This window comes from Pituophis catenifer, unplaced genomic scaffold (genome assembly GCF_029215685.1).
Source record: "Pituophis catenifer annectens isolate HBS135680 unplaced genomic scaffold, rPitCat1.0.hap2 SCAF_3, whole genome shotgun sequence".
Lineage (NCBI taxonomy): Eukaryota > Metazoa > Chordata > Lepidosauria > Squamata > Colubridae > Pituophis > Pituophis catenifer.
The window spans coordinates 22,837,891-22,862,608 of record NW_027256883.1 but is presented as its reverse complement, the minus strand read 5'-3'; the positions used below and the strand labels follow the sequence as shown (position 1 = coordinate 22,862,608).

Below are 24,718 nucleotides of genomic sequence, written 5' to 3'. Positions count from 1 at the left end.
ATGGAGAACAACACAGGCAATGGACAGAATGAGACAGAACTTCTGCCAAATCTGGAGGTGGTCACTACTGAATACCAAGTGGTCACTATCTTTTTGGTTCTCCTTATTTGTGGGTTAGGCATTGTGGGCAACATCATGGTGGTATTGGTGGTACTTAGGACAAAGCACATGAGAACCCCTACTAATTGTTATCTGGTCAGCCTTGCAGTAGCTGACCTCATGGTCCTTGTGGCTGCTGGACTACCCAACATTACTGAAAGCATTTATGGTTTCTGGGTTTATGGCTACATTGGATGCCTCTGCATTACTTACCTCCAATATCTGGGTATCAATGCTTCTTCTTGCTCTATTACTGCCTTCACTATTGAGAGGTACATTGCCATTTGTCATCCCATCAAAGCCCAGTTTCTATGCACCTTCTCCAGAGCCAAAAAAATCATCATTTTTGTCTGGGCGTTCACCTCTATCTATTGCATGCTCTGGTTTTTCTTACTGGATCTTAACAGGGAAGTCTACAAAGAAGCAACGGTAGTGTCTTGTGGGTATAAAGTATCTCGGAGTTACTACTCTCCAATCTATATGATGGACTTTGGGATATTCTATGTCATACCAATGATCTTAGCAACTGTCCTCTATGGGTTGATTGCTAGGATTTTGTTTCTGAACCCCATTTCATCTGACTCTAAAGAAAGCTCAGCAACATGGAAGAATGATTTGGTTCTCTCAAGCAAAACCAAACCAAGCAATAAGAGCATCAACAGCGCTGTGGCTTCAAGAAGACAGGTAAGAAAACTACCCTCCAAGTCAGGGTCTCCAACTTTGGCAACTTTAAGACTTGTGGACTTCAACTCCCAGAATTTCTCAGCCAGCAAAGCATGGTTGGCTGAGGAATTCCGGGAATTGAAGTCCACAAACCTTAAAGTTGCCAAGGTTGGAGACCCCTGCTCCAAATGGTTTGGGAGGTTCCATGTGTAGCAAGAGTCTTCTGGATGGGAAATCCAGACCAAATGAAGCTTTTATGTTCACAGATGCTATGTCTGCATTTGTACATCATACAAAACTTCTTTAATTTATTTGGTTATTTCTATTACAATAAGTATGTCACGAATAATCAAATATTTATATTCTAAAAATATAAAGCCAGAATTGATATTAAAAAATTAAACGATCAACACTTTAAGACTGCCCAAAAGTATGGTGACTAAAGGGTTCTTACAATACCACTCAATATCTGCACCATAATTTCAACCACAATTTCAAACTAAATTCACCATAATTTCTGATTCTAGAGATCAGAAGCTGGTAACAATGGTTGATCCCAACTTAGAGCAGGAAGCATTTGCAGTTCACCTTCCCTGAGTGATCTCAGCTAAGAGGGAATAATTTTTCTTCAGTGATCCACACCCAAAATAATTAAGGCTTTAGGAATAGTAAGTTTTGTATATTGTCTGGAAACAGATGGACAGCCAACATAATGCCTTTCCATAGATGCAATAGTTCCTTTGACTCTTTCCATAGATGAACCCGGCGGTTGAATTTTTGCAGGAAATATCTGGGCTAGATCCAAAGACAGTCCTATAAAGAGTCCACTGCAGTAATCTATCTTGCAGGTTACCAATGCGTTTACCACCATTTTGATGTGATTTATGGATTTTAGCTTAGCAGATTGTATGAAGTATTATTTGTAAACTGTATTTCATGGTTTAGCATGTTGTGTGAACCCAGACAATCTTCATTTATTTTATAAACTACAGGTTTGTTTGTTTGTTTTTTTAAAATAGAGTGCTTTATGCAATGTGTGGACCAGACCATTTTATCTGAACGACAGAAGCTGGAATGAGGGGGAATTGCAGAATTTATGCCCTGTTTTTTTTTTTCCCAAAAAAAAAGATTTCTGGAGTAATTTCAGCCCTGTTAGTTTGTTTGAAGAATGAGTTTCTAATGGAACATGCTAATGCTTTTCTAATGAGTTCCAAATGTAACATGCATTCTGTTTTAGTACTTTGAGTATACAACTACAGCATACTCTGTAATAAGCATAGTGATATCTCAGCATGTAGCACCTTTAAGTTATAACTGGTAGAGTTATCGTATCATAACTATTTAAACAGCAGGGAAATGCAAAATGATGAGATATGCGCTATAGGATTGAGGTATTACAATGCCTAGAGCTTTTTAGATTTCTGAGAAAGTGAAAAAGAATTGTTATGATGTCAAATATCTCTAGAGCAAGCAAAAATGCAGTAAAGCTTCAGGGGTGCGGTCTCAGGATTTGAGCCCAATTCAATACATAGGGTAATCCTTTGAGTTCAAAGAAGACATGTTCTTGTGCAGTTCCTCTGAGGACACAGAGGTGGCTTTGCAATCCCAAATTGGAAGTGCCAAGTCTAGCACAATGGGGGTACTGAACATCCACTGTTGTAGTAACTAAGTATATTATTCTGTGGTTGATGGTTGTCTATCATTTTTGGCAGTGCCTATCAGTGGTGGGTTTCAAAATTTCTTACTACCAGTTCTGTGGGTGTGGCTTGGTGGGCATGGCATGGCTTGGTGGGCATGGCTTGGTGGGCATGGCAGGGGAAGGATCCTGTAAAATCTCCATTCCCTCCCCAATCCAGGGGAAAGTTACTGCAAAATCCCCATTTCCTCCTGATCAGCTGGGACTTGGGAGGCAGAGAATACAGTAGATGGGAGTGGGGCCAGTCAGAATTTGTACTACCCGTTCTCCGAACTACTCAAAATTTCTGCTACCCGGTTCTCCAGAACTGGTCAGAACCTGCTGAAACCCACCTCTGGTGCCTATCTTCAAAACCAATGGAGACTTCATAGCATAGGGCTTGCCAGAGTGGGGTGGGAATAGAGATTTTGCAATATCCTCCCCCCAAAGTTGGGGAGGGAATGGGAATTTTGCAGTACCCTTCCCCTGGAGTGGGGTGGGAATGGAGATTTAATAGTATCCTTCCCCTGCCAGGCCCACCAAGCCATGCCCATAAAACCAGTAGTAAAAAAAATTGGATTTCACCACTGCTGTGTAGTTGTGTGGTTGACCTCAAGTTCTCTTCCTAGATTCCCATACACTATAGTGCAACTGGTGAGGCTTACAGTACTCATTCATTCTGATCCAACTCATTTCATCTGGGCTCTTCATCTAGGATTCAGTGCTGGTGGACTCTGTGATCCAAGACTTCTAGGTTGGAGGTACCTAGGTTTTGTCAAAAAATGCCAAGGATGGAGCAGAGAGTGTACATGTGAAATTTCTCCAATTGTTGGATATCCCTTTGTTTACACAGAGTCCAGGACTCAAATCTGAGATGAGGTAAGGGACAGCCACAGTTCTGTAGACTTTCAGCTTTGTGAAGATGGAGGTTGATGGAGCACTCTAGTATGCAACTGCCCCAGTACCTGGCTAGCCTTGATGATTTCTTTGCCAACGTCTCATCTGTTGAGATGATGCTTCCCAAGTATTTGAAGCTATTTACATTTGTCAGTTGGATGTCATCAGCAGTGGTTTTCAGTTCTGTGGGGTTGGTGTTTTGCATGGACTGGTAAAGCACTTCAGTCTTGTTCAGGCTGATAGTCAGATGGAAGAGAAGCATATGGGAATTTCTTCAGCATCAACTGTAAATCATTGTCCTTGTCCACTAGGAATATATAGTCATCTTGAATGACTGTATGTAGGCACTTCGTCTGTGCATTCAAGTGGTGAAGGTCAAAAGAAAGCCTTCTAGTTGGTACTTGGTGTACACTTCTCATTCAGAGAAGTGAAGAACAGCATTTGGAAGTGAAGAACAGACTGAATAGGATATTAAAGGTAAAGGTAAAGGTTCCCCTTGCGCATATGTGCTAGTCGTTCCCAAATCTAGGAGGCGGTGCTTCTCTCCGTTTCAAAGCTGAAGAGCCAGAGCTGTCTGAAGACATCTCCATGGTCATGTGGCCAGCATGACTAAATGCTAAAGGCACACGGAATGCTATTACCTTCCCACCAAAGGTGGTCCCTATTTTTCTACTTGCATTTTTTACGTGCTTTCGAACTGCTAGGTTGGCAGAAGCTGGGACAAGTAACAGGAGCTCACCCCATTATGTGGCGCTAAGGATTCGAACCGCTGAACTGCCGACCTTTCGATTGACAAACTCAGTGTCTTAGCCATTGAGCCACCACGTCCCTTCGAATAGGATATTATCGGACTCTTAATATCACATGAAAAGTCCCTGACCTTTCACTCTGGCATGACAGATTTAATATCAATGCTATTATAATTATTATTCTAAGTTCTAATTTATCTCTTTGACTTGCTTTTATTGTTTTAATCTAAGCCATACTTATTGTATGGCTTATAACCCACCAAAAGAACTCTGGACAGTGAGTAGACAATACACATTTTAAATAATTTTTTAAAAACATTAAAATATGGAAAATGGGACGCCTTTCTCCCTCTCTCACAATTTTTAGAAAAGGTGAAGACCTCCACTGTCATTCATTGAGGCGCTAGGGATGATAAGGGGAATAACTTTTTTGACACAATACAAAACTATGGATAAGCTTTCAACAGCTGTGATGATGATGATATTGATCCCCAGTGTAGAAAATTGGAAAGGGGAATTTGAAAAATTCATGGCAGACAAGGCAATCAATGTCTGTCAGAGAGTGGAGGACGGAATTTAGGATAATAGAACTTCAAGAGCAGCTGGGAATAACAGTGGAAATGACTAACCTATTATAGGTTGCATGGTTCTAAATGCAGCCCGTTGGTCACTCTGTGAGAATGCTATGTGAGAGGAGGCTTTTAACCTGATCCAGCTGTGCTGTCTTTAACTTCTTAGTACTGAAGTTGTCTAGGTAGACAGAGAAAATAGTGCAGGCAGCCTAACACTTTTTTTTCTCCATCAGAGCACCAAGATAGATGCCTACTTAATAGGCTTGCTTTGGTGAGAAGTTTGAGGATGCTATGGATGATGTGTGGAGGTATTTGGTGGTCCTTGATGGTTTGGTGGATGGCCAGAGGTATTGATACCAGTTGCCAGAGACAGCAGGAGGAATGGAATGAGTAGTGGTAGCAGCAATAGAGGTGAAGACAGCTGGCATGGTGGCAGTGGATCAAAAACTGGAGACTGGCATGATGCTTTCTTGGCTGGTTGCTGAATGGAACTGCATTGGGTAATGATCTCGTAATTGCAGAAGATCCCTGTTGAGCGGACTGTAGTTTGAGAGGTTCAGAAGCTGTGATCTGTTGCCCTTGCTTCAGCTGACAAGTAATGTGGAATCCCCACCACACCAATGCTTGGGATTGCAACCATAGAGATTGTAAAGGCAGACTGGCTGATACAGGATGAGGAAGCGGCTGTGGCTGTGGGATCCTGGTTGAGTGAGGTGTTTAGAATATCCGTCTATAAAGTCTGGGAAATTTAGATGTTTCAGTCCCAATGAATCTGTTATAAATTTAGGCTGGACTTATCTAAGGATCAGAGTATCATGATGGTAATTTAAGGGTACTATTGAGTTGTCCTGCACAAACCACAAATTCAACATATCCTTGTCAATACTATTATAGTTTTATATAATACTTAGAGAAAGGAGAAAATTGGAAGAGAAAAAGAAATATCTCTGCCAAAATCTGTGTATTAACAAAACTACATGGAGAAATACTGTATACTGTATGTTCTTTCTCGGCTAGACATAATAATATAATAAAAACTCTTTTTTTTTTATTTTATTTTATTTATATGCTGCCCTTCTCCGGAGACTCAGGGCGGCTTACAATGCGTTAAGCAATAGCCTTCATTCTTTTGTATATTTTATACAAAGTCAGCTTATTGCCCCCACAAACTGGGTCCTCATTTCACCTACCTTAGAAAGGATGGAAGGCTGAGTCAACCTTGAGCCTTGGAGAGATTCGAACCAGCAGAAATTGCAGGCAGCTGTGTTAATAACAGGGTGCACTAAACCACTGTACTATCAAGGCTCTTGTTTTACATTCAGTGTAGAATTAAACTGGGCACAATGCACATATTTAAAATTTGGATTTCCCACACTTTGGGAGATCAAAACCGAAGTAGATGTTTAATATTTTATCTTGTCAGTCTTCTACATATGGTTTGACTGAGGCATCTGACTGTGTGATGGATCGTGTCGGTTCCATTGATTTATTGATGTATCTTTGATTTGAGGACCATGGCTTCCAGGAATTCTTTAGCACTTCTGCCTTTTCATGGCCAATTATTTCTGTGTTTGCCTAGTTGAATCTGTGGTTCATTCTGAGCATATGGGTGGCTATTATTTCTGACCTTCTTTAGTGTATTTGGTGTCTCATGCTTTATCATGCTACATGAAATCTACAGAGCACATTTGGGAAAACATTAAGGTCTTTTGTCTTAGCCTGATATTAGATTAGTCCTTTGCAAATTCTGCCTTCCACATCTACATTGAGATAGACAAAATCTGGTAGAACAGAGCTTCTGTCAAAGTATAGTTCCATTTCGAAATAGGTAGGTTTCATGGAATCACAATGGCAAATGAAATATACCATTACATTTTTATTAAGGGAAACATGCATGTACAATGTACGTCATTTTCCCAATACATCTTGGAAACCATTATCCAAACAAATCCTGGATAAATGTATATAGACACAAACAGACACATACACATCAGAGAAACCAAAATGACAAAACAAGGTATACAGTACCTAATAATAGAACTTAATGTATTTATCCGAGCATGTTTTTCCTTTATTTTCGAAAACAGAACTCAGATCAAATAGGATTCACTAGCTCCATATTTAGGTTACTCACAGTGCAATCAGACACACACATCCAGAGTTCAAGGTAACTTCTTTATTATGTTCTACCTATAATAAAGTCTGGCAATCTATTCCTGGGAACAATTAGATAAAGCTCTAAGGAACTTGGAAAGGTCAGTCCTAGCCCTTTTGTGGTTGTGCAGTGACTCAAGACTAGCTCTGCACTTGATCTCTCCTCCCTGCCAGGCTGGGTGCTTCTGAACAGCTACATAAGATATTTCTTAGGTAGATGCATGATTAATTTATGGAATTTCTTAGGTAGATGCATGATTAATTTATGGAATGGAAAATACAATTCTTTCGGACATGCCTATATGGAGCCTCCATGCCTTGTGGCACTCTACAATTGATTCAGAGGGGGGTTTCAGCAGGTTCTGACCAGTTCTGGAGAACCGGTAGGGGAAATTTTGAGTAGTTCAGAGAACCGGTAGTAAAAATTCTGACTGCCCCTGCCCCCATCTATTCTCTGCCTCCCAGATCCCAGATGATTGGGCAGAAATGGTGATTTTGCAGTAACCTTCCCCTGGAGTGGGGAGGGAATGGTGATTTTGCAGTAACCTTCCTCTGGAGTGGGGTGGGAATGGAGATTTTACAGTCTCCTTCCCCTGCCATGCCCACCAAGCCACACCACACCCACCAAGCCACACCCACAGAACTGGTAGTAAAAAAAATTTGAAACCTACCACTGAATTGATTGTTAACTGCTGAGGAGTGACACTTAAAGAGCCCAATATCACTTCCTAAAACTCTACTAATGTGAGAGTTTGGTTCTTTCTGATTCTCCTTCATATGATCTAACTTGTTTGATGTTATGAAGCATCAAAAAGAAGATATGGAGCACACAGGGGTACGATTATAACAACTATCTGCAACTCATTAAACCCAATGTGTCTTTTTTCAGGACCGCATGACAGCGGAGCTAAGAGAAGTCTTAGCAGCTTTAAATAGCTCCATAAAAATGCTCCAGGAACATCTCTGCATTCCACATAATATCTTTTTGCCCTTGAAGCTAAAGCAGGCACATTTCTGATGCTGATAGTCTTAGCAGACTCTCGAGACTATATGGCAAAGAAAGCAGAGCTGGGAACCTGGACAAACTTTCTATATTTCTAAAGGTTTTAAAGACAAAATAGTTCCCAGCAGCAATGCTGTGGAAAATTTCCTACATTAGAAGAGGCAGAATAAGATGATTCTTTAAAGTATGCTTAGTTCTTGACTTACAACAGTTTGTTGAATGTTTGTTCAAAGTTACAATGGCCCTGAAAAAAGTGACTTATGACCGTTTTTCACACTTATGACCATCGCAGCATCCCTGTGGTTATGTGATCAAAATTCAAATGTTTGGTCACTGATTCATATTTATGACAGTTGCAGTGTCCTGGGTTATGTGATCATCTTTTGCAAACTTCTGACAAGCAAAGTCAATGAGGAAGCCAGATTCACTTAACAATCGTGTTACTAACTTAACAAGTGCAGTGATTCACCTAACAAATGTGGCAGGAAAGGTCATAAAATGGGGCTCATAAAATTCACTTAGCAAATGTTTCTTAGCAACAGAGAGATGCTCAGTTGTGGTCGTAAGCCAAGGACTACCCATACCTTCCAACATTATGATTTTAATATGATATATATGCAATTAGTAGGCAATTTGCAACAGGCTGGAGGCTGCAATTCTTTTTGTTCGGTGCTAAGGGTTGCAGTGGGTTAGGTGAGGATATGGCCATGGATTGATAGTGTCAAGAAGATGGATTTGTGTTATGGAAATGGATAAAGCTCCTTTTGCACAACTTTGGTTAGTAGGGACGTTCAACTTTATGAAACATTGCAATGACATTTTATTCTTATTCCACCCTAAACCTGATAGGAGGCCACCAAATGTTAACTGTAAAATTGAGGTGGACTCCAATGGTTCTAAAATAGAATATCTAAAATAGTGATGCAAGGATTACCTGTAGTTTATAAGACATGAGTTGTCCCTCCTACACCAATTTAGACAAATCACAAAATTTGACCTTATAGAGTTATTATTAGAATAACTGAAATAGCCCCAGATGTTTCTCAGGTGAAAGACATGAGAAGTTTGCTAGCTGGGAATTCCCAGAAGTTGTACTTCCCAATATTTGAAGGGCACTAGGTTAGGGATGTTTGCTCCCAGTCCAAGCTGTGCTGCCCCGCTCCCTCCCCTCCTCCTCAAACATATGGCAAGAGTTCTACAGGTGTTTATTCAATCCCCCCAAACAGGTCCTCAGAAAGCACCCCCATTGCACAGATCTGAATTCCGAGCTCAGTACAGCATGAGTCACTGGATAACCAAGTCCAATGGGCATCCATGAAGTCCCAGAAAGCAGTCTGTGGATGGATCAGGATACATGGCATGTGCACACAATGCACAGAACTGGGCACATTGCTTCAGCAATGCTCAAATCTTCAGGGTGGGATTAAGTAGGCGACATCAGTGCAGTCCTTCATGAGAGGCAAGGTTGCTTCCTTGTGAGTAGTCTAGCTGACTGGCATTGTGGACTCCACCTCTTCCTCATTGCTAATGAGTGGCAGCTTCCTGGCCAACATGCTGCGGCTATGGCTCTCCTTGCTCAGCCTGTCACTCATCCAATTGACAGAGCTGAGGTGGCTCTGTCAGGCTAGTACTCTCTGAGCTTCGATCCTGACCAACACTTGGCTCTGGGCTTTCCTCTGCCAATTCAAACTCACCCCCCTCCTCTAAACTCACTTCTGGAGAGAGGTCCAGCACAGTGGTGAAATGGACCAAGAGCCTTGGTAGTACAGTGGTCTAAGGCACCCTGTTATTAAGCTGGTTATTAAGACCAGCTGCCTGCAATTACTGCAGGTTCGAATCTCGCCAAGGCTCAAGGTTGACTCAGCCTTCCATCCTTTCTAAGGTAGGTAAATTGAGGACCCAGTTGTGGGGGCAATAAGCTGACTTTGTATAAATATACAAAAAGGATGAAGGCTATTGAGGAGCACATTGTAAGCCGCCCCGAGTCTCCGGAGAAGGGCGCCATATAAATCAAATTAAAAAAAAAAATCCTCCACGGATTTCAACCACCAATTCGCTGCCAGCACATGCGCTGCCCGTGCCAAATGCAGACTGTGCATGCGCGCATGCACAGTGCATGCCAAACACACGCTTCATGCAGAAAAAGGAGGCTTAACAAGGTAAGTAGAACAGCAAGAGGAGAACAGCTGTGCCGCGTAATTTAGATTTCCTGCTTTCTAACGAATTTAAATTGCGTGGCACAGCTGATCGTCAGAAATCCCAGTTCAGACGAACCGGTAGCTTTCTTTTTACTATTGGTTCGCCAAAATCGTTAACTTTTATCATTACTGGTTTGCCCAAACCGGTGTGAAACGGTAGCCTTTCACCCCTGCTCCAGCGGTAGATCCATGAGACAAGCTGTGTTTGCTGTTGTTTGGTGATTCATTACTTCATTCCTTTCACATAGATAGAGCTAAGAGCAATTTCTTTCAGGCGCCTCTCTTCATTACCCAACTTGAACCTAGATGAGTTCAAGAATCTCTCCCTGCCAGGAAAGAAAGCTCTTAACAGAAGACATAATTTCATTATAGCTTTTGAAGTCAATGGTATCCTTTTCAAAATGTATAATTTTGCGATGCGAGAAAGGAGTCTTAATTCCTTTCCTAATGGCCTTCCTATGAAACTATTCCTTTTTACCTTAGTTCTTTTTTTTCCTGAAGATGTATTGTCCTTCTTTTTTTGGTAAATCTGTGCCAAATGCCTTGCATCATATAATTAAGATTACATTAGTCTGGAGTCCTCCAGCATAACTCCAGATAGCCAAATGTGTCCAATCTGTTCCAATTGATATTGCCAGTAGGTTCTACTACAAACATTAATAATGTTTGTATTTATTTCCCCAAAATTCTGCTCCAGGCTTTTAGCAAAACAAAGCAACAACAAACAAAAAAACCACCCCAAACTGTCTGTTATCTCACTACTACAGCAATACTTCTGGCTAGAAGAGCACACTATGGACAGGTAGTCAAACTTTCTTTCATTCTCTTCTTCTGAATTTGAAATATTAGATAATCTATTATACCCTTTTTTTAATTGATTAGGGACAGTGTCCAAGGAAGAAAGAGAAGCCTAGTTACCTTGAAACGAGAATTTTACTACATCTAGTTTATTTTATTTTATTTATTTATTTTGTTGAGTACATGTTAGATAATATATATAAGTATAAGCATGATTGAATACATAAAATGAATACAATTAAAGGGAGCATCAGGACAGGGATGGTAGGCACGCTGGTGCTCTTATGCACGCCCCTTACAGACCTCTTAGGAATGGGGTGAGGTCAACAGTAGACAGTCTAAGGTTACATTTTTGGGGGTTTGGAGAAGAAACCACAGAGTCAGATAGTGCATTCCAGGCATTGACCACTCTGTTGCTGAAGTCATATTTTCTGCAATCGAGTTTGGAGCGGTTCACTTTAAGTTTGTATCTATTGTGTGTTCGTGTATTGTTGTGGTTGAAGCTGAAGTAGTCATTGACAGGTAGGACATTGTAGCAGATAATTTTATGAGCTATGCTTAGGTCATACCAAAGGCGGCGTAGTTCTAAATTAGTTACCAGATGTGGCTGTTTGAATCAGCTAATTTGACAGTTGTAACCCTAATACTCAGAATTTATATTATATAAAACAGAACCCTTTCAGTGGTAGGACTACTAAATTATGGATTTTTTTTCCTGCTTTGCAAATCATGCATGGTCTCAGCTCTGCACCTTTAAAAGCTCACATATCTGGTTGCTTCATCTGAGTTTTTTTTTTTTTTAATATTTAATTGTACCAGGTTCAAATTTGAAAATTTTTTTAAACAGCAGAGAGAGCTACCCAATGGACCATAGAACTATCCATCATAGATGAAATGTCATTGCAACACATGTAGCCCTTGACTTATAACCACAATTCAGACCAGAACTCCCATTGCTAGTGATGTGGTCATTAAGTGAAACGTCATGTGACTGTGCCCAATTTTATTATCTTTTTTGCCCTGATTGCTAAGTGGATCATGCAGTTGTTAAGTGAATCCAGCTTTCTCTCATTCTTGATTTTGCTTGTCAGACGTTGGCTGGGAAGGTTGCAAACGGTGATCACTTGTCCTCAGAATATTGCAAGCATTGTAAATACATGTAAATACATGATCCAAGATCAGGGGTGAAATGTAAAATTTGTTACTACCAGTTCTGTGGGCGTGGCTTGGTGGGGGTGTAATGTGAATGGGTGAGAGTGGCCAACTTTTTTTTTTAACTTTTCAAAGCATTTTTTCTAATGCTTTGAAAAGCCTCTGTCGATCAGGCAACTCAGCTGGGATCGTCAGAAAGTCTTTTTAAAAAATGCTTTGAAAAGCCTCTCTGACGATCAGGCAATTCAGCTGGGATCGTCAGAGACTTTTCAAAGCATTTTTTTTACCACCTCTTAGGCCAAGAGGTTGCAGAAAAAAATGCTTTGAAAAGCCTCTGACGATCCCAGCTGAGCCGCGCGATCTTTTTTTTTTAACTTTTAAAAGCATTTTTTCGTCAGAAGAGATTGTAGAAAAAATGCTTTTAAAAGTTTTTTTAAAAAAGCCTCTGATGATCGTGCGGCTCACCTGGGCATGGTGGGGGGGGGGCGCGCAGGGATTTTTGTTACCGGTTCTCCGAACCACCCACCGCCATCGCTACCGGATCGGGTGATCCGGTCCGAACCGGGAGCATTTCACCCCTGTCCAAGACAGAAGAAAGTTCTCTGTAAAGAAGTCCCGCAACCTAATATACGCCAAAAGTCATTTGATGCCAGTGGATCACAAATTAAATAAATAAATGCATACATACTTATATAAATAATATCTTTAGCAGGGGACAAAAGCATCTACTATTGTTTTGGTGTCCCAAAATCTTTGTTAATTCACTCTTTCAGCAGCTGGGGAAGCAAATGATAAGATACAAAGTAGGCCAACAAAAATGGTAATATCTCCAAGTCTAACGGACTAAGCAGGAGTGTCATGCTAGCAGCCCACGGGCCAGATGCGTCACATGTAGGCCACGCCCACCCCAGCTCCGCAAAGGGGAAAAACGTCACAAAATGTCACACGATGGTAATGTAACACCACGAGTTTGACACCTGTGGACCAGTGGTGAAATCCAAATTTTTTTACTACCGGTTCTGTGGGCATGGCTTGGTGGGTGTGGTGTGATGTGGTTTGGTGAGTGTGGCTTGGTGGGAATGGCAGGGGAAGGATACTGCCAAATCTCCATTCCGACCCCACTCCAGGGGAAGGTTATTGCAAAATCCCCATTCCCACCCCACTCCAGGGGAAGGTTACTGCAAAATCCCCATTCCCATCCCACTCCAGGGGAAGGATATTGCAAAATCTCCATTCCCACCCCACTCTAGGGCCAGCCAGAGGTGGCATTTGCCAGTTCTCCGAACTACTCAAAATTTCCGCTACCAGTTCTCCAGAACCTATCAGAACCTGCTGGATTTCACCCCTGCTGTGGACTAATGGATATTCAGCATTTCTCTTTAGATTTACAGTGTGGAATTGCTACTCCAGAATTCAAAAGGCAGAGAAGAGAAGAAGGAAAAACAAAGTGGAGACCTAAAGGCTCTGCCCTGACTCTAGAGCAGAGCACACGCAAGTTTGAAATCCAAAAGATGCTTTATTTTCAAGAGGCAACTGGACTTTCTTGTTTTTCTTTGAAGAAGTTTCACTCCTCATCCAAGAAGCTTCTTCAGCTCTGACTGGATGGTGGGGAATGGAAAGATTTATACTCCTTGCAGGCAATTGAAAAAAAAGCACCTTTGGGACAACCATGACTGTCCTGGATGATTGAGAATCTCCATAGACACTCAAATTTGAAATGTAGGCAAAATACATCCCCTTTACTTGGGTGTAACAACCAATTGGTTCAGCACTGGAAAAGCGGTATTAAAACTAAAGGGCATTTAAGTCCCTCGGAAGCACCTGAAATGCCTGTTTTTCCCCCCCAGTATCAGTATCTATATACTTGCATATCACATATCCTAGGTACGTGTGTTTTTCTGCATGTCAGCTGTAGAGGGAACACAGGAAGCCTTATGTTCACCTGATGTGGCCGCAATCAATTTCCTCTAAAACCTTCAAGCCTTCTTTTCGGAAATAATAATAATAATAAAAGAGAGAACTCCTTTCGCAGATTGCAGGCCAAGAAAATATCATGCTTTATGTTGCTGTCCTGGAAAGTGATTATTAATACTCAAGGGTTAATTTGTTACCGCGTGGAATAATCCTGTTTAAATCTGCAATAAGCCAGCCCTGCCCCCCCCCCCCCCCCCGTGATTCCTTACTCCAGCCCTTTGGCTCAATCTTCTCTTCTTCTATCCAACAGATTCTTTTCATTCCACGTCTATTCTGTGAGAAAAGAGTAGATACAGAATGCAAATGAAAAGGATCATTTCTGGCATGGTTGCCCCCCATTGAAAGACTGTTGTTTTTCTGTAAAAAAAACATTGTGACTTTCTGTTTTCGGATCTCTCCTGCTGCTGGGTCTGTTTTGTTCAACAGAGGAACAGCTGAGTTTGTCCTCAAAAAAGATGCCTTACGTTGCTGAACGTCAGCATTCCTCTAGCAGGCTACCCTTCTCCTATGTGGACTAGGTGAAGTCCCAGTAAACTTCATTATAGCCCGTTCCTGGTTAAGCATTCTGGGAGCTAAAGTACACACATTTAGGATTCAACATTTGTAGACGACACCAAGCTGGGAGGGATAGCCAATACTTTAGAAGATAGGCTCAAGCTCCAGAAAGATCTTGACAGACTTTAGCATTGGGCCCTATCCAGGGGTGGGCTTCAAAAATTTCCGCAATGGGCTCTCTGCCCTGTTGCTGGGTGGGCGTGGCCAGGGTGGGCATGGCCTAGTCGGCCTCCTGCACCACAGTGTGTGTGTGGGGGGGAAAGTATTTTTGCCTTCCCCAGGCTCCAGAAGCTTTCCTTGAGCCTCTGGGAGGACGAAAACTGCCTCCCTTGGGCCCCATTCTGGCCTTCCAGAACTTCTGGGAGGCCCATTTTCCCCCCTCCGCAAGCCTCCACGCAGGCCCAAGGTACTTACTTGTATGCACTTACCTTGCATACAAAACCGGCCACGAGAACACTCCTGATAGGGGCAGGGTGGGGTGGGAGGGGCGGGGTGAGATTTGGAGGTTCTCTGAACCGGCCATTCTGTTATTTATTTATTTATTTATTTATTTATTTATTTATTTATTTATTTATTTATTTGTTTATTTATTTATTTATTTATTTTGTCGCATTTCTATGCCACCCAACTTCCAAGGGACTCTGGGCGGCTTACAACAGAGAATAAAACAATGCAACAATATCCCATACAAAAATTGAAAGAAGACATTAAAACATTAAAACATTAAAACATTAAAACACATACACTCCAATTTGTGGCCGGGTTTCACAAGATCACTGTAATGAGATCAACGGCCCCAGGCCTGCCGGAAGAGCCAGGTCTTCACCGCTTTCTGGAAGGCCAATAGGGTGGGGGCAGTCGGACTTCAGGAGGTAATTGGTTCCAGAGAGCCAGGGCAGCCACAGAGAAGGCCCTCCCCCGCGGGCCCGCCAGCCGACATTGTTTAGCTGATGGGACCCAGAGGAGACCAACTCTGTGGGATCTTACTGGTCGCTGGGAGCTATGTGGTAGAAGGCAGTCTCGAAGATAGCCTGGTCCTGAGCCATGTAGGGCTTTAAAGGTAATACCCAACACCTTGAATTGCACCCGGAGACCAAAAGGGAGCCAGTGCAGCTCGCGGAGAATTGGTGTAATGTGGGTGTATCTAGATGCACCCACTATAACTCGCGTGAACCCGTTAGCTACAGGTTCTCCTGAACCTGGGCGAACCCATAGCATCTCACCCCTGGCCTTATCCAGCAAGAGGCAGTTCAGTCATCAGAAAAATAAGGTCCTGCACATGAGCAGGAAAAACAAGTGCATAAATATAGAATAGTTGGTACATGATAGCTGTCTTCCAGTCCTTGAGGAGCTGTCACAAGGGAGAAGGGATTGACTTATTCTCTTAAGCACCAGAGGGCAGGACAAGAAGTAATGGGTAAAAGCTTGTCAAAGAGAGATCCAATTTAGAAGTAAGGGGACATTTTCTGACACTGAGAGCAATTAATCAATAGAATAGTTTTAACTCTTGGAGTTGTGGGTGCACCATCACTGGAGGTTTTCAAGAATAGACTGGACAACCATTTGACTGGGATGATATAAGGCTCCTATCTTGAGCAGGGAGTTGGACTAGAAGACCTTTGAGGTCCCTTCCAACCCTATGATACACTATTGTGAATGCATCTTGATGTTTTCACTACTTCCTGCAGACAACCCTGGTGAAAGTTGTGCCTATTTCCAGCCACAAAACATCTGGTTCATCCCAGCAGAGTATGGGAACTATCAGATCAGAAGCTGCCTACCAGTAGCACCATTTGGTCTGAATTCTTTCCACAATAGTTAAAAACAAAACATACATTGTAAAATTTCAAGTATCTTCCTGATAAATTGAGATATTTACCCAGAATTCTTTTAAATCCCAACTGTGCATAGTTTATAATGTAAAGTCCATAGAAGTGGCCAATCCAAACAAGAATATTCTTCAATCAGCAGAGTCATTGTCTTTTGCTGGATTGTTTCATTAGTAAAGAGGATTAAGCAGGGGTGAAATCCAGCAGGTTTTGACAGGTTCTGGAGAACTGGTAGCGGAAATTTTGAGTAGTTTTGAGAACCGGCAAATGCCACCTCTGGCTGGCCCCCGAGTGGGATGGGAATGGAGATTTTGCAATATCCTTCCCCTGCCACGCCCACCAAGGCACACCCACCAAGCCACACCACATCCACCAAGCCACGCCCACAGAACCAGTAGTAAAAAAAAATGGATTTCACCACTGGGATTAAGCCTTTTTTTCCCCTTTAGAAACCATAATTCAGAGTAGCAATTATAGCACTTAGCTAATTAGTAATATTATGCTCATTGGAATATTTTGAAAGATTAAAAATAGTTATAATATAAAGAAGGTCCCTTAACAAGAATACAAAAAGATAATTATAAAAAGACCCTTCTTTTTCAAGTATCAGACCTAAATTAAACAATGAAGAGCTTTCTTAACAGGGACCCTAACAAAATGTTTTCTTGACAAAAAGCTCTTTTGATAATTGAATAACAGAGAGCTTTTAATGAAGCTGCAGACCTGCATAGATGGTATCATCATTTAGAATGACGGTTAAAATAGATGGGTTCAAAACACTTCATTTTGTTTTCAATTTCCTTTATTAAGAGTAATTTATACTCTGCCATGCAAAGGAAGGGAAGGAAGGAACAAGATGTATTAAAATCAGTGAGAATAATGGTTTAGGCATTTCCTAATAGAAAGACTAGAGGCGCGGTGGCTCAGTGTCTAAGATGCTGAGCTTGTTGATCGAAAGGTCAGGAGTTCAGCAGTTCAAATCCCTAGTGCCGTGTAACAGAGTGAGCTCCCGTTACTTGCCCCAGGTTCTGCCAACCTAGCAGTTCGAAAGCACGTAAAAAATGCAAGTAGAAAAATAGGGACCACCTTTGGTGGGAAGGTAACAGCGTTCCGTGCACCTTTGGCGTTTAGTCATGCCGACCACATGACCATGGAGATGTCTTCCAACAGTGCTGGCTCTTCGGCTTTGAAACAGAGATGAGCCCCGCCCCCTAGAGTCGGGAACGACTAGCCCATATCTGCGAAGGGAACCTTTACCTTTTAATAGAAAGACCTAAAACAAAGAATATTAGTGAACGAAGGCAAATATACATGTCCCAGGATAATGTTGCAAGATCCAATCTGAATCTAATTTATAAGGAGAACAACTAACTATTCAAAAAGCATATGCAGAACAGATGTTGGTTCTGTTTTACAGGGTGGGGTGTCCATATTTATTCATGGAATGTGACTTCTGGCTTTGCCTCTTTGAATAGCTTTAAGTTTAGGAAAGCCCAGGATGTTCAGATAATAATCCAAACTGATTGGTGGGTTTATAGTAATCTTTATCTTTCTGACCCTCTCTAGCCCAACTCCTTTCTAATCTCCCTTCTTTGACCAAAGATAAAGATTAAAAAAAAACCTAGTAAGACCACACCTGGAATACTGCAAACAATGTTGGTCACTATACTACAAAAAAAAGATGTTGAGACCTTGGAAAAAGTTCAGAGAAGAGCAACTAAAATGGCCAAAGGCCTAGAGACTAAAACATATGAAGAATGGCTGCTGGATTTGGGGTTGGCTAGTCTAAAGAAAAGAAGAATTAGGGGCGACATGATAGCAGTATTCCAGTATTTGAGGGGCTGCCACAAAGAAGAGGTCAAATTACTCTACAAAGCATCGGAAGACAAGGCAAGAAACAATGGTTGGAAACCAACTCAAAACAGAAGCAACCTAGAATTAAGCAGAAACTTCCCAACAGTGAGGACAATTAACCAGTGGAATAGCTTGTCTTCAGAAATCGTGGGCACGCCATCACTGGAGGCAGTGGTGGGATTCAAATTTTTTTTACTGTGGTTCTGGTTCTGTGGGAGTGGTTTGGTGGGCGTTGCATGGCTTGATGGGCATGGATTGGTGGACGTGTCAGGGGAAGGATACTGTAAAATCTCCATTCCCATCCCACTCCAGGGGAAGGTTACTGCAACATCCCCATTTCCTCCCAATCAGCTAAGACTCGGGAGGCAGAGAATAGATGGTGGCAGGGCCAGTCAAAGGTGGTATTTACCAGTTCTCCGAACTACTCAAAATTTCCGCTACTGGTTCTCCAGAACTGGTCAGAACCTTCTAATACCACCTCTGACTGGAGGTTTTTAAGAAGAGACTAGACAGCCACTTATCTGAAATAATACAGGTTCTTCTGCTTGAGCAGGGGGCTAGACTAGAAGAGGTTCTATTCTATTCTATTCTATTCTATTCTATTCTATTCTATTCTATTCTATTCTATTCTATTCTATTCTATTCTATTCTATTCTCTATTTGTGTCTGACTCTAGGGGGCAGTGCTCATCTCTGTTTCTTAGCTGAGGGAGCCAGCATTGTCTGAAGACTTTTCTATGGTCCATGACTATATGCTAAGGCACATGGAACATTCTTACTTTTCCATTGAAGCGATGCTTATTTATCTATTCACATTTGCATGCTTTTGAACTGCTAGGTGGGCAGGAATGAGGCTAGGAATGAGAGTTCATCCTGTGTCGCATAGCACTTGGGACTCAAAACTGGGTTAGCAGCTAACAAGCTCAGTATCTTTAACCAATGAGCCATTGCCCCACTCCCCCACCATTTGACTTGCAAGGCTCTAATGCAGGGGTCTCCAACCTTGGCAACTTTATGACTTGTGGACTTTAACTCCCAGAATTCCTCAGCCAGCACATGCTGGCTGAGGTATTCTGGAAGTTGAAGTCCACAAGTCATAAAGTTGCCAAGGTTGGAGACCCCTGCTCTAATATGATGCTTCCACCATTCCAGTTTCTTCTTCATTGTAAGCTAGTTTACTTCTCAAACTGGAACAAAGAACAGATTCTTCCTGCTGGATGCACAGCAATCACAATTTTTCCCTAGTTCAGTTTTCTTACCAGCCTTTTACCTTATTATTTCATTTTAGCCATTGTCTATCCACTGCAGGATGAAGGCCTCTTCCACATGTTTCCAACCAATATGGTCCTGATCTCTCTTTTTTTGCCAATTGGGCCTGTAATACTTGCCTGGTGTCATCAATCCATCTTGCTTTAGGTCTCTTTTGTGGATGCTTTTTATCAAGTGGGATCCATTCTATGACTGCCTTGGTCCACCTGCCATCAGTTCTTCTTGCTAGGTGACCAGCCCTTTTCCATTTCAATTCTTTAACTCTCTTGATGATATTTTACGATTTCGTTTGATCTCTAATCCATGTGCAGCTCTTTCTATCTTGTTGTCAGGGTTCCAAGTAACACCCCAAACTCCGAAGGTTGAGTTTCCTCCAAGCTAATTTTTATTAGACATGTCTTATTGGCACATCTGGGAAAACCCAAATCTGAGAGTTTCTGGGTTTTCCTCACCCAAAAGAAGGTTCAAGTCCTTGCCCTTCACCCACATGTCCACCACATAACCAACCAGGTACCCTCCAGAACAGAAGATACCTCCTCATTCTTCTCAGTCCAGCTACAGGGCACAACGGCCTTGACTTTCTAGAAAGAATGTTATTTTGACTACTACATATATCTCTACTCCATACAATCCCCTGTCACATTTTCCCACAGTAGAATTTGTGGCAGGCCTGAAGGCTCAAAGGTGAAAAGATGACTTCCAGGTCCGACACCTATCTTGTAATGCCGAGCATGTATCTTTTATTTATTTATTAAACTTATAGGCTGCTGATCTCACTATGGAAGAGACTCTTTAGATCTCACTTCTGGAATTGGTCCAGCTTCATCTTCATCCAGCTGCTTTAGAAATTCATATCAAACAATGAAGACAAGGCCATCTGGATTTAAACAGGTCCCCACATCCTCTGTACTCCAGCCAGCCTCATCAGCATTCATATCATCCCCTACCATCTCCTTACAGCAACAGAAAGAGAAAATTTACTCTATAAGTCATCGTATTAATGATATTACATTATTCGAACTGAAATTGGAATTGTATAAATCAATGTTGTTTCTGTCTTCAATCTACCTACATCTTGGGTGGCCCTTGCACTACCCCCCAAAATTGTGCATCCTTGATTTATGGTAAGTACTTGGGGTATTTATTTCTATAGACTAGAGAGCAAGATAGATTCCCTCTTCATCCTCATCCTTCATCATTATTTCATAGTCATAGCACTAACAGAGCCTCACAATGCTCTTATATTAATGGTTAGTCCTTATTTCCTAATGAAATGGACCGGTCTTAATTAAATGCAATAGCATCAAGGATTGCTGAGCTCTCCATCAGATTAAACGATTTTCACTTATTCTCTGACTCCTACATCAGAGGAGTCACTGTCAACACAAAAATGGATAAATTGCTTAAAATTGGCTGGTGCCACCTGACTGGTGAAACCTGAGTCTCAATTGTGCAAAAGTAGATTCCATACGCAATTATAGCTATTGGCTTTTTTTTTTTTTAAGTCTGAGTCACTGCAGATGACCAGAATTGGGTTCATAAAACACCCCTGTGAACCAAAAGCAGGAGGACTCTGTGCTTTTTGAAAAGGACTTTCATTACTTGTTCTAGAAAGGTAACAACAATGCAGGCGATACTATTATTCTCCTGGTTAAGTATTTATACTCATTAAGATAATTAAAAATCCACATTTCAAAATTGGTTGGGGGAGCAACGTTCTTGAAAAGGGGAGGATTGTTTAACAGTCATCTCAAGTTCCTTGACTTCACTGTGAAAAGATAAAAACTCTCTCAAGTCCATTTCAACCATCTGAGCTCCTCCTGATCCATGAAATGTCCCAAGGTTCTGTCTTGTCCCCTATTCTGTTAAACACCAATCAAAACAAAATCCCACTGGTGGTATTCATTCATTCATTTTATTTCTTTGTCAAGCATGTATAAGATAACAGGTATAAGTATAAACATGATTATGAATACAGGAAATGGATACAAATAAATGGGGACAGTAGGACAGGGATGGTAGGCACGCTGGTGCACTTATGCATGCCCCTTACAGACCTCTTAGGAATGGGGTGAAGTCAACAGTAGACAGTCTAAGGTTAAAGTTGTGGGGGTTTGGGGAAGAAACCACAGAGTCAGGTAGTGCATTCCAGGCATTGACCACTTGGTTGCTGAAGTCGTGTTTTCTGCAATCGAGTTTGGAGCGGTTTACCTTAAGTTTGTATCTATTGGGTGCTCGTGTATTGTTGCAATTGAAGCTGAAGTAGACATTGACAGGTAGGACATTGTAGCAGATAATTTTGTGTACTACACTTAGGTTAGACCGAAGTTCTTTACATAGTTCTTTACATTACTTTGTAAATGTAAATGGATGATATGCTACCATCCAAAGAAACCCTCGGTAGTTCTGAAAATTATTCTCTGTTATGGACTGGATGAGAGATAATACACGGAAATTAAATCCAGATAAGAGTTGAGCTGTTGGTAAAGAGCAAGTGAACTAAGGGACTGAGGTGACTATGCTTTAGATGGGGCTGCATTCCTCTCAAAGTCCCTGTATCACAGTTTAGAATCCCTAGGTGTCATTGGATTTGCTGATAGTAGCTATGTTAAGGATCTCATTTGCACATCCATTAGTACTGCACCAACTACTTCTTGAGCAGGTGATTATTTTAACATATTTACATGACACTTTCTTAATTCAAATTGACCTTGAATAAAATATGCCAACATGGCTCTTAAGAACAGAGATCACCCGACACTTACCCTGAAAGATCTGTATGGATTCCTGAGAGTGCCTAAATAACACGATAGAAATGTTCCAATATTTAAGGTGACACAATGGTTAGAGTGCAGTACTGCAGGCTACCTCTGCTGACTGCCGACTGCCTGCAATTTGGCAGTTCAAATCTCACCAGGCTCAAGGTTGACTCAGCCTTCCATCCTTCTGAGGTGGGTAAAACAAGGACCCAAATTGTTGGGGGCAATATGCTGACTTTGTAAACTGCTTGAGAGGGCTGTAAAGCACTGTAAAGCGGTATATACCCTGTTTCCCTGAAAATAAGACATCCCCTGATAATAAGCTCAATCGGGCTTTTGAGCGCATGCGCTAAAATAAGCCTCCCCCTGAAAATATGCCCTCCCCAAAAATATTTAAATGCAGAGCTGGAAATCAGGTAAGGCAGCAAGAGGAGCCCCATCTTGCTCCACGTGCTCCAAAATAATAAGATCTCTGGAAATAAGGCCAAGCGCTTATTTCGAGGTTCACAAAAAAAAATAAGACAGGGTCTTATTTTTGGGGAAACACGGTAAGTCTAAGTGCTATTGCTAAGGACTGTCATAAAGAAAGGGGAATCAGTCTATTCTTTAAAGCACCTGAAGGCAGAAGATGAAGCAATGGATGGGAACTAATCAAAGAGAACCAACCTAGAATTAAAGAGAAATTTCTTGACCGAACAATTAATCAGTGGAATGCTTTCCCTTCAGTAGTCGTGGGTGCTCCATCACTAGAGGTTTTTTAAGAAGAGATTGGAAAAACCATTTGTCTGAAATGGTATAGTTTCCTCCTTGAGCAAGGTGTTGGACTAGAATATCCCCAGGGTCCCTTCTAACTCTGTTTTTCTGTTATTTTATAGAACTTTACTCCCATCTGTCCCACCCTGGGTAATGATGGTCATATTGAAAGAATTGTGTACAGTAAACTACAGTGAAAGTTCTCTGTCTCTGCATTAAATCATTGAAAAGGTTTATGTCACTCTACTTTTGCTCATCAGACATGTCTATTCATTTCCCATAGGTTACAAAGATGCTGGCCGTGGTTGTAGTCCTTTTTGCCTTCTTGTGGATGCCCTACAGGACCTTGGTGGTCATTAACTCCTTCCTGTCTCAACCTTTCCAAGAACATTGGTTCTTGCTGTTCTGTAGGATCTGCATTTACCTTAATAGTGCCATCAACCCTGTTATTTATAACCTCATGTCCCAAAAATTCCGAGCAGCCTTCAAAAAACTCTGTAAGTGCCAACAGAAACAGCTGGAGAAACCTACCAACTACAGTGTAGCCCTCAACTACAGCATCATTAAGGAAACTGAACATTTCAACACTGAACTAGAGGACATCACAGTTACAGAGGCTTACCTGTCATCCACAAAAGTATCCTTTGATAATAACTGTGTGACCTCCGAGGTAAGAACCAGAATAGCAGCTTGAATTGTAGTGTATTTCAATCAATAGCCATAAAAGAGATTGTGGGCATGGCTGGACAACTTTGGACATAGAAGTCTTGTAAAGTGTGTGTCCTTTACTGTTTAGTATATCAAAATGTGAAAAGATGTCTCTACTACTCCTATACAAAAATATTCATTTGCATTTCTGTGCCCAGTCCTAATTTAATAAAAGTGAAGATGTTTTGGGGTGAAATTATCAAAAGTGAAATGCGTTGCACCAAGGGTGGCAAAGGGGTTGAGCTCTCAATGTAGAATCTCCTCTCCAAAGTCAAGGAGCCTCTCTGATTTCTCACAGTTCACTGTAAAACTTAAGGAAAAACATGACAAAGGATTATCCCCTCGTTGGGCTTTCTCAGGTTGGAAAGTGTAGACATCTAAAACTATTGTTTAATATTTAAATATTTAACATATGATTAAATATGAAAGAAGAGATGCAATTAAAAACATCATCGACATAACACTTTTCACCCAAGAGACTTCAAAACAGCACCTCAGTTCCAAAGAAATGATCAAAATCACTGGGAATAAGGCAAACGAACATTTTTTTCAGGGAAAATCTGTCTGAGAATGTGTGATAGATTAGTCTTAATTCCCATAACTTTGGGGAATTTCCCTGTATTTGGATAGATAGAAGTGACTTTTGCCATAATTTTCTTGAAAGGTTTTTTTTTGTTAAAGCAATGACCACCTAGCAGTAGATGATAGTATTTCACAGCCACTTGCAAGTAGGAACATCCAATGACTACGGTAGTAATCAGGGGTGGGTTCTACTTACCTTTACTACCGGTTTGCAATGGGATCACGCGCCAAGCTTTTGTGCATGTGCAGATCGCCTATGACAACATCCAGGGCAGTGGGTGGAGCCTCCCACCAATTTTACTACCAGTTCTTGTGAACCAGTCCGAACCGGGGGCAACCCACCACTGGTAGTAATGGTTTCAAGACTATGAAAGCTAATATCAGAAGATGACTTTCAGCTGCCTCTGTATCAACTTAAATGCATGGTGGTCATCTAAAGTGATTCAGCCTTCAATTTCTCATTTCAGGTGATGTGA

General features: G+C 41.5%; 1 protein-coding gene across 1 annotated transcript; it reads left to right on the top strand.

Annotated features, from left to right (window-relative positions):
* On the top strand, positions 1-24,718 carry TRHR (thyrotropin releasing hormone receptor). Its single transcript, XM_070940145.1, has 3 exons — positions 1-783; positions 23,236-23,622; positions 24,710-24,718. The coding sequence occupies exons 1-3, from the start codon at positions 1-3 to the stop codon at positions 24,716-24,718; spliced, it is 1,179 nt and encodes a 392-aa protein (XP_070796246.1).

Coding starts and splice junctions, on each gene's coding strand:
- TRHR (XM_070940145.1), top strand. CDS start 1: ATGGAGAACAACACAGGCAATGGACAGAATGAGACAGAACTTCTGCCA. Junction 784..23,235: donor CTGTGGCTTCAAGAAGACAG/GTAAGAAAACTA, acceptor CATTTCCCATAG/GTTACAAAGATGCTGGCCGT.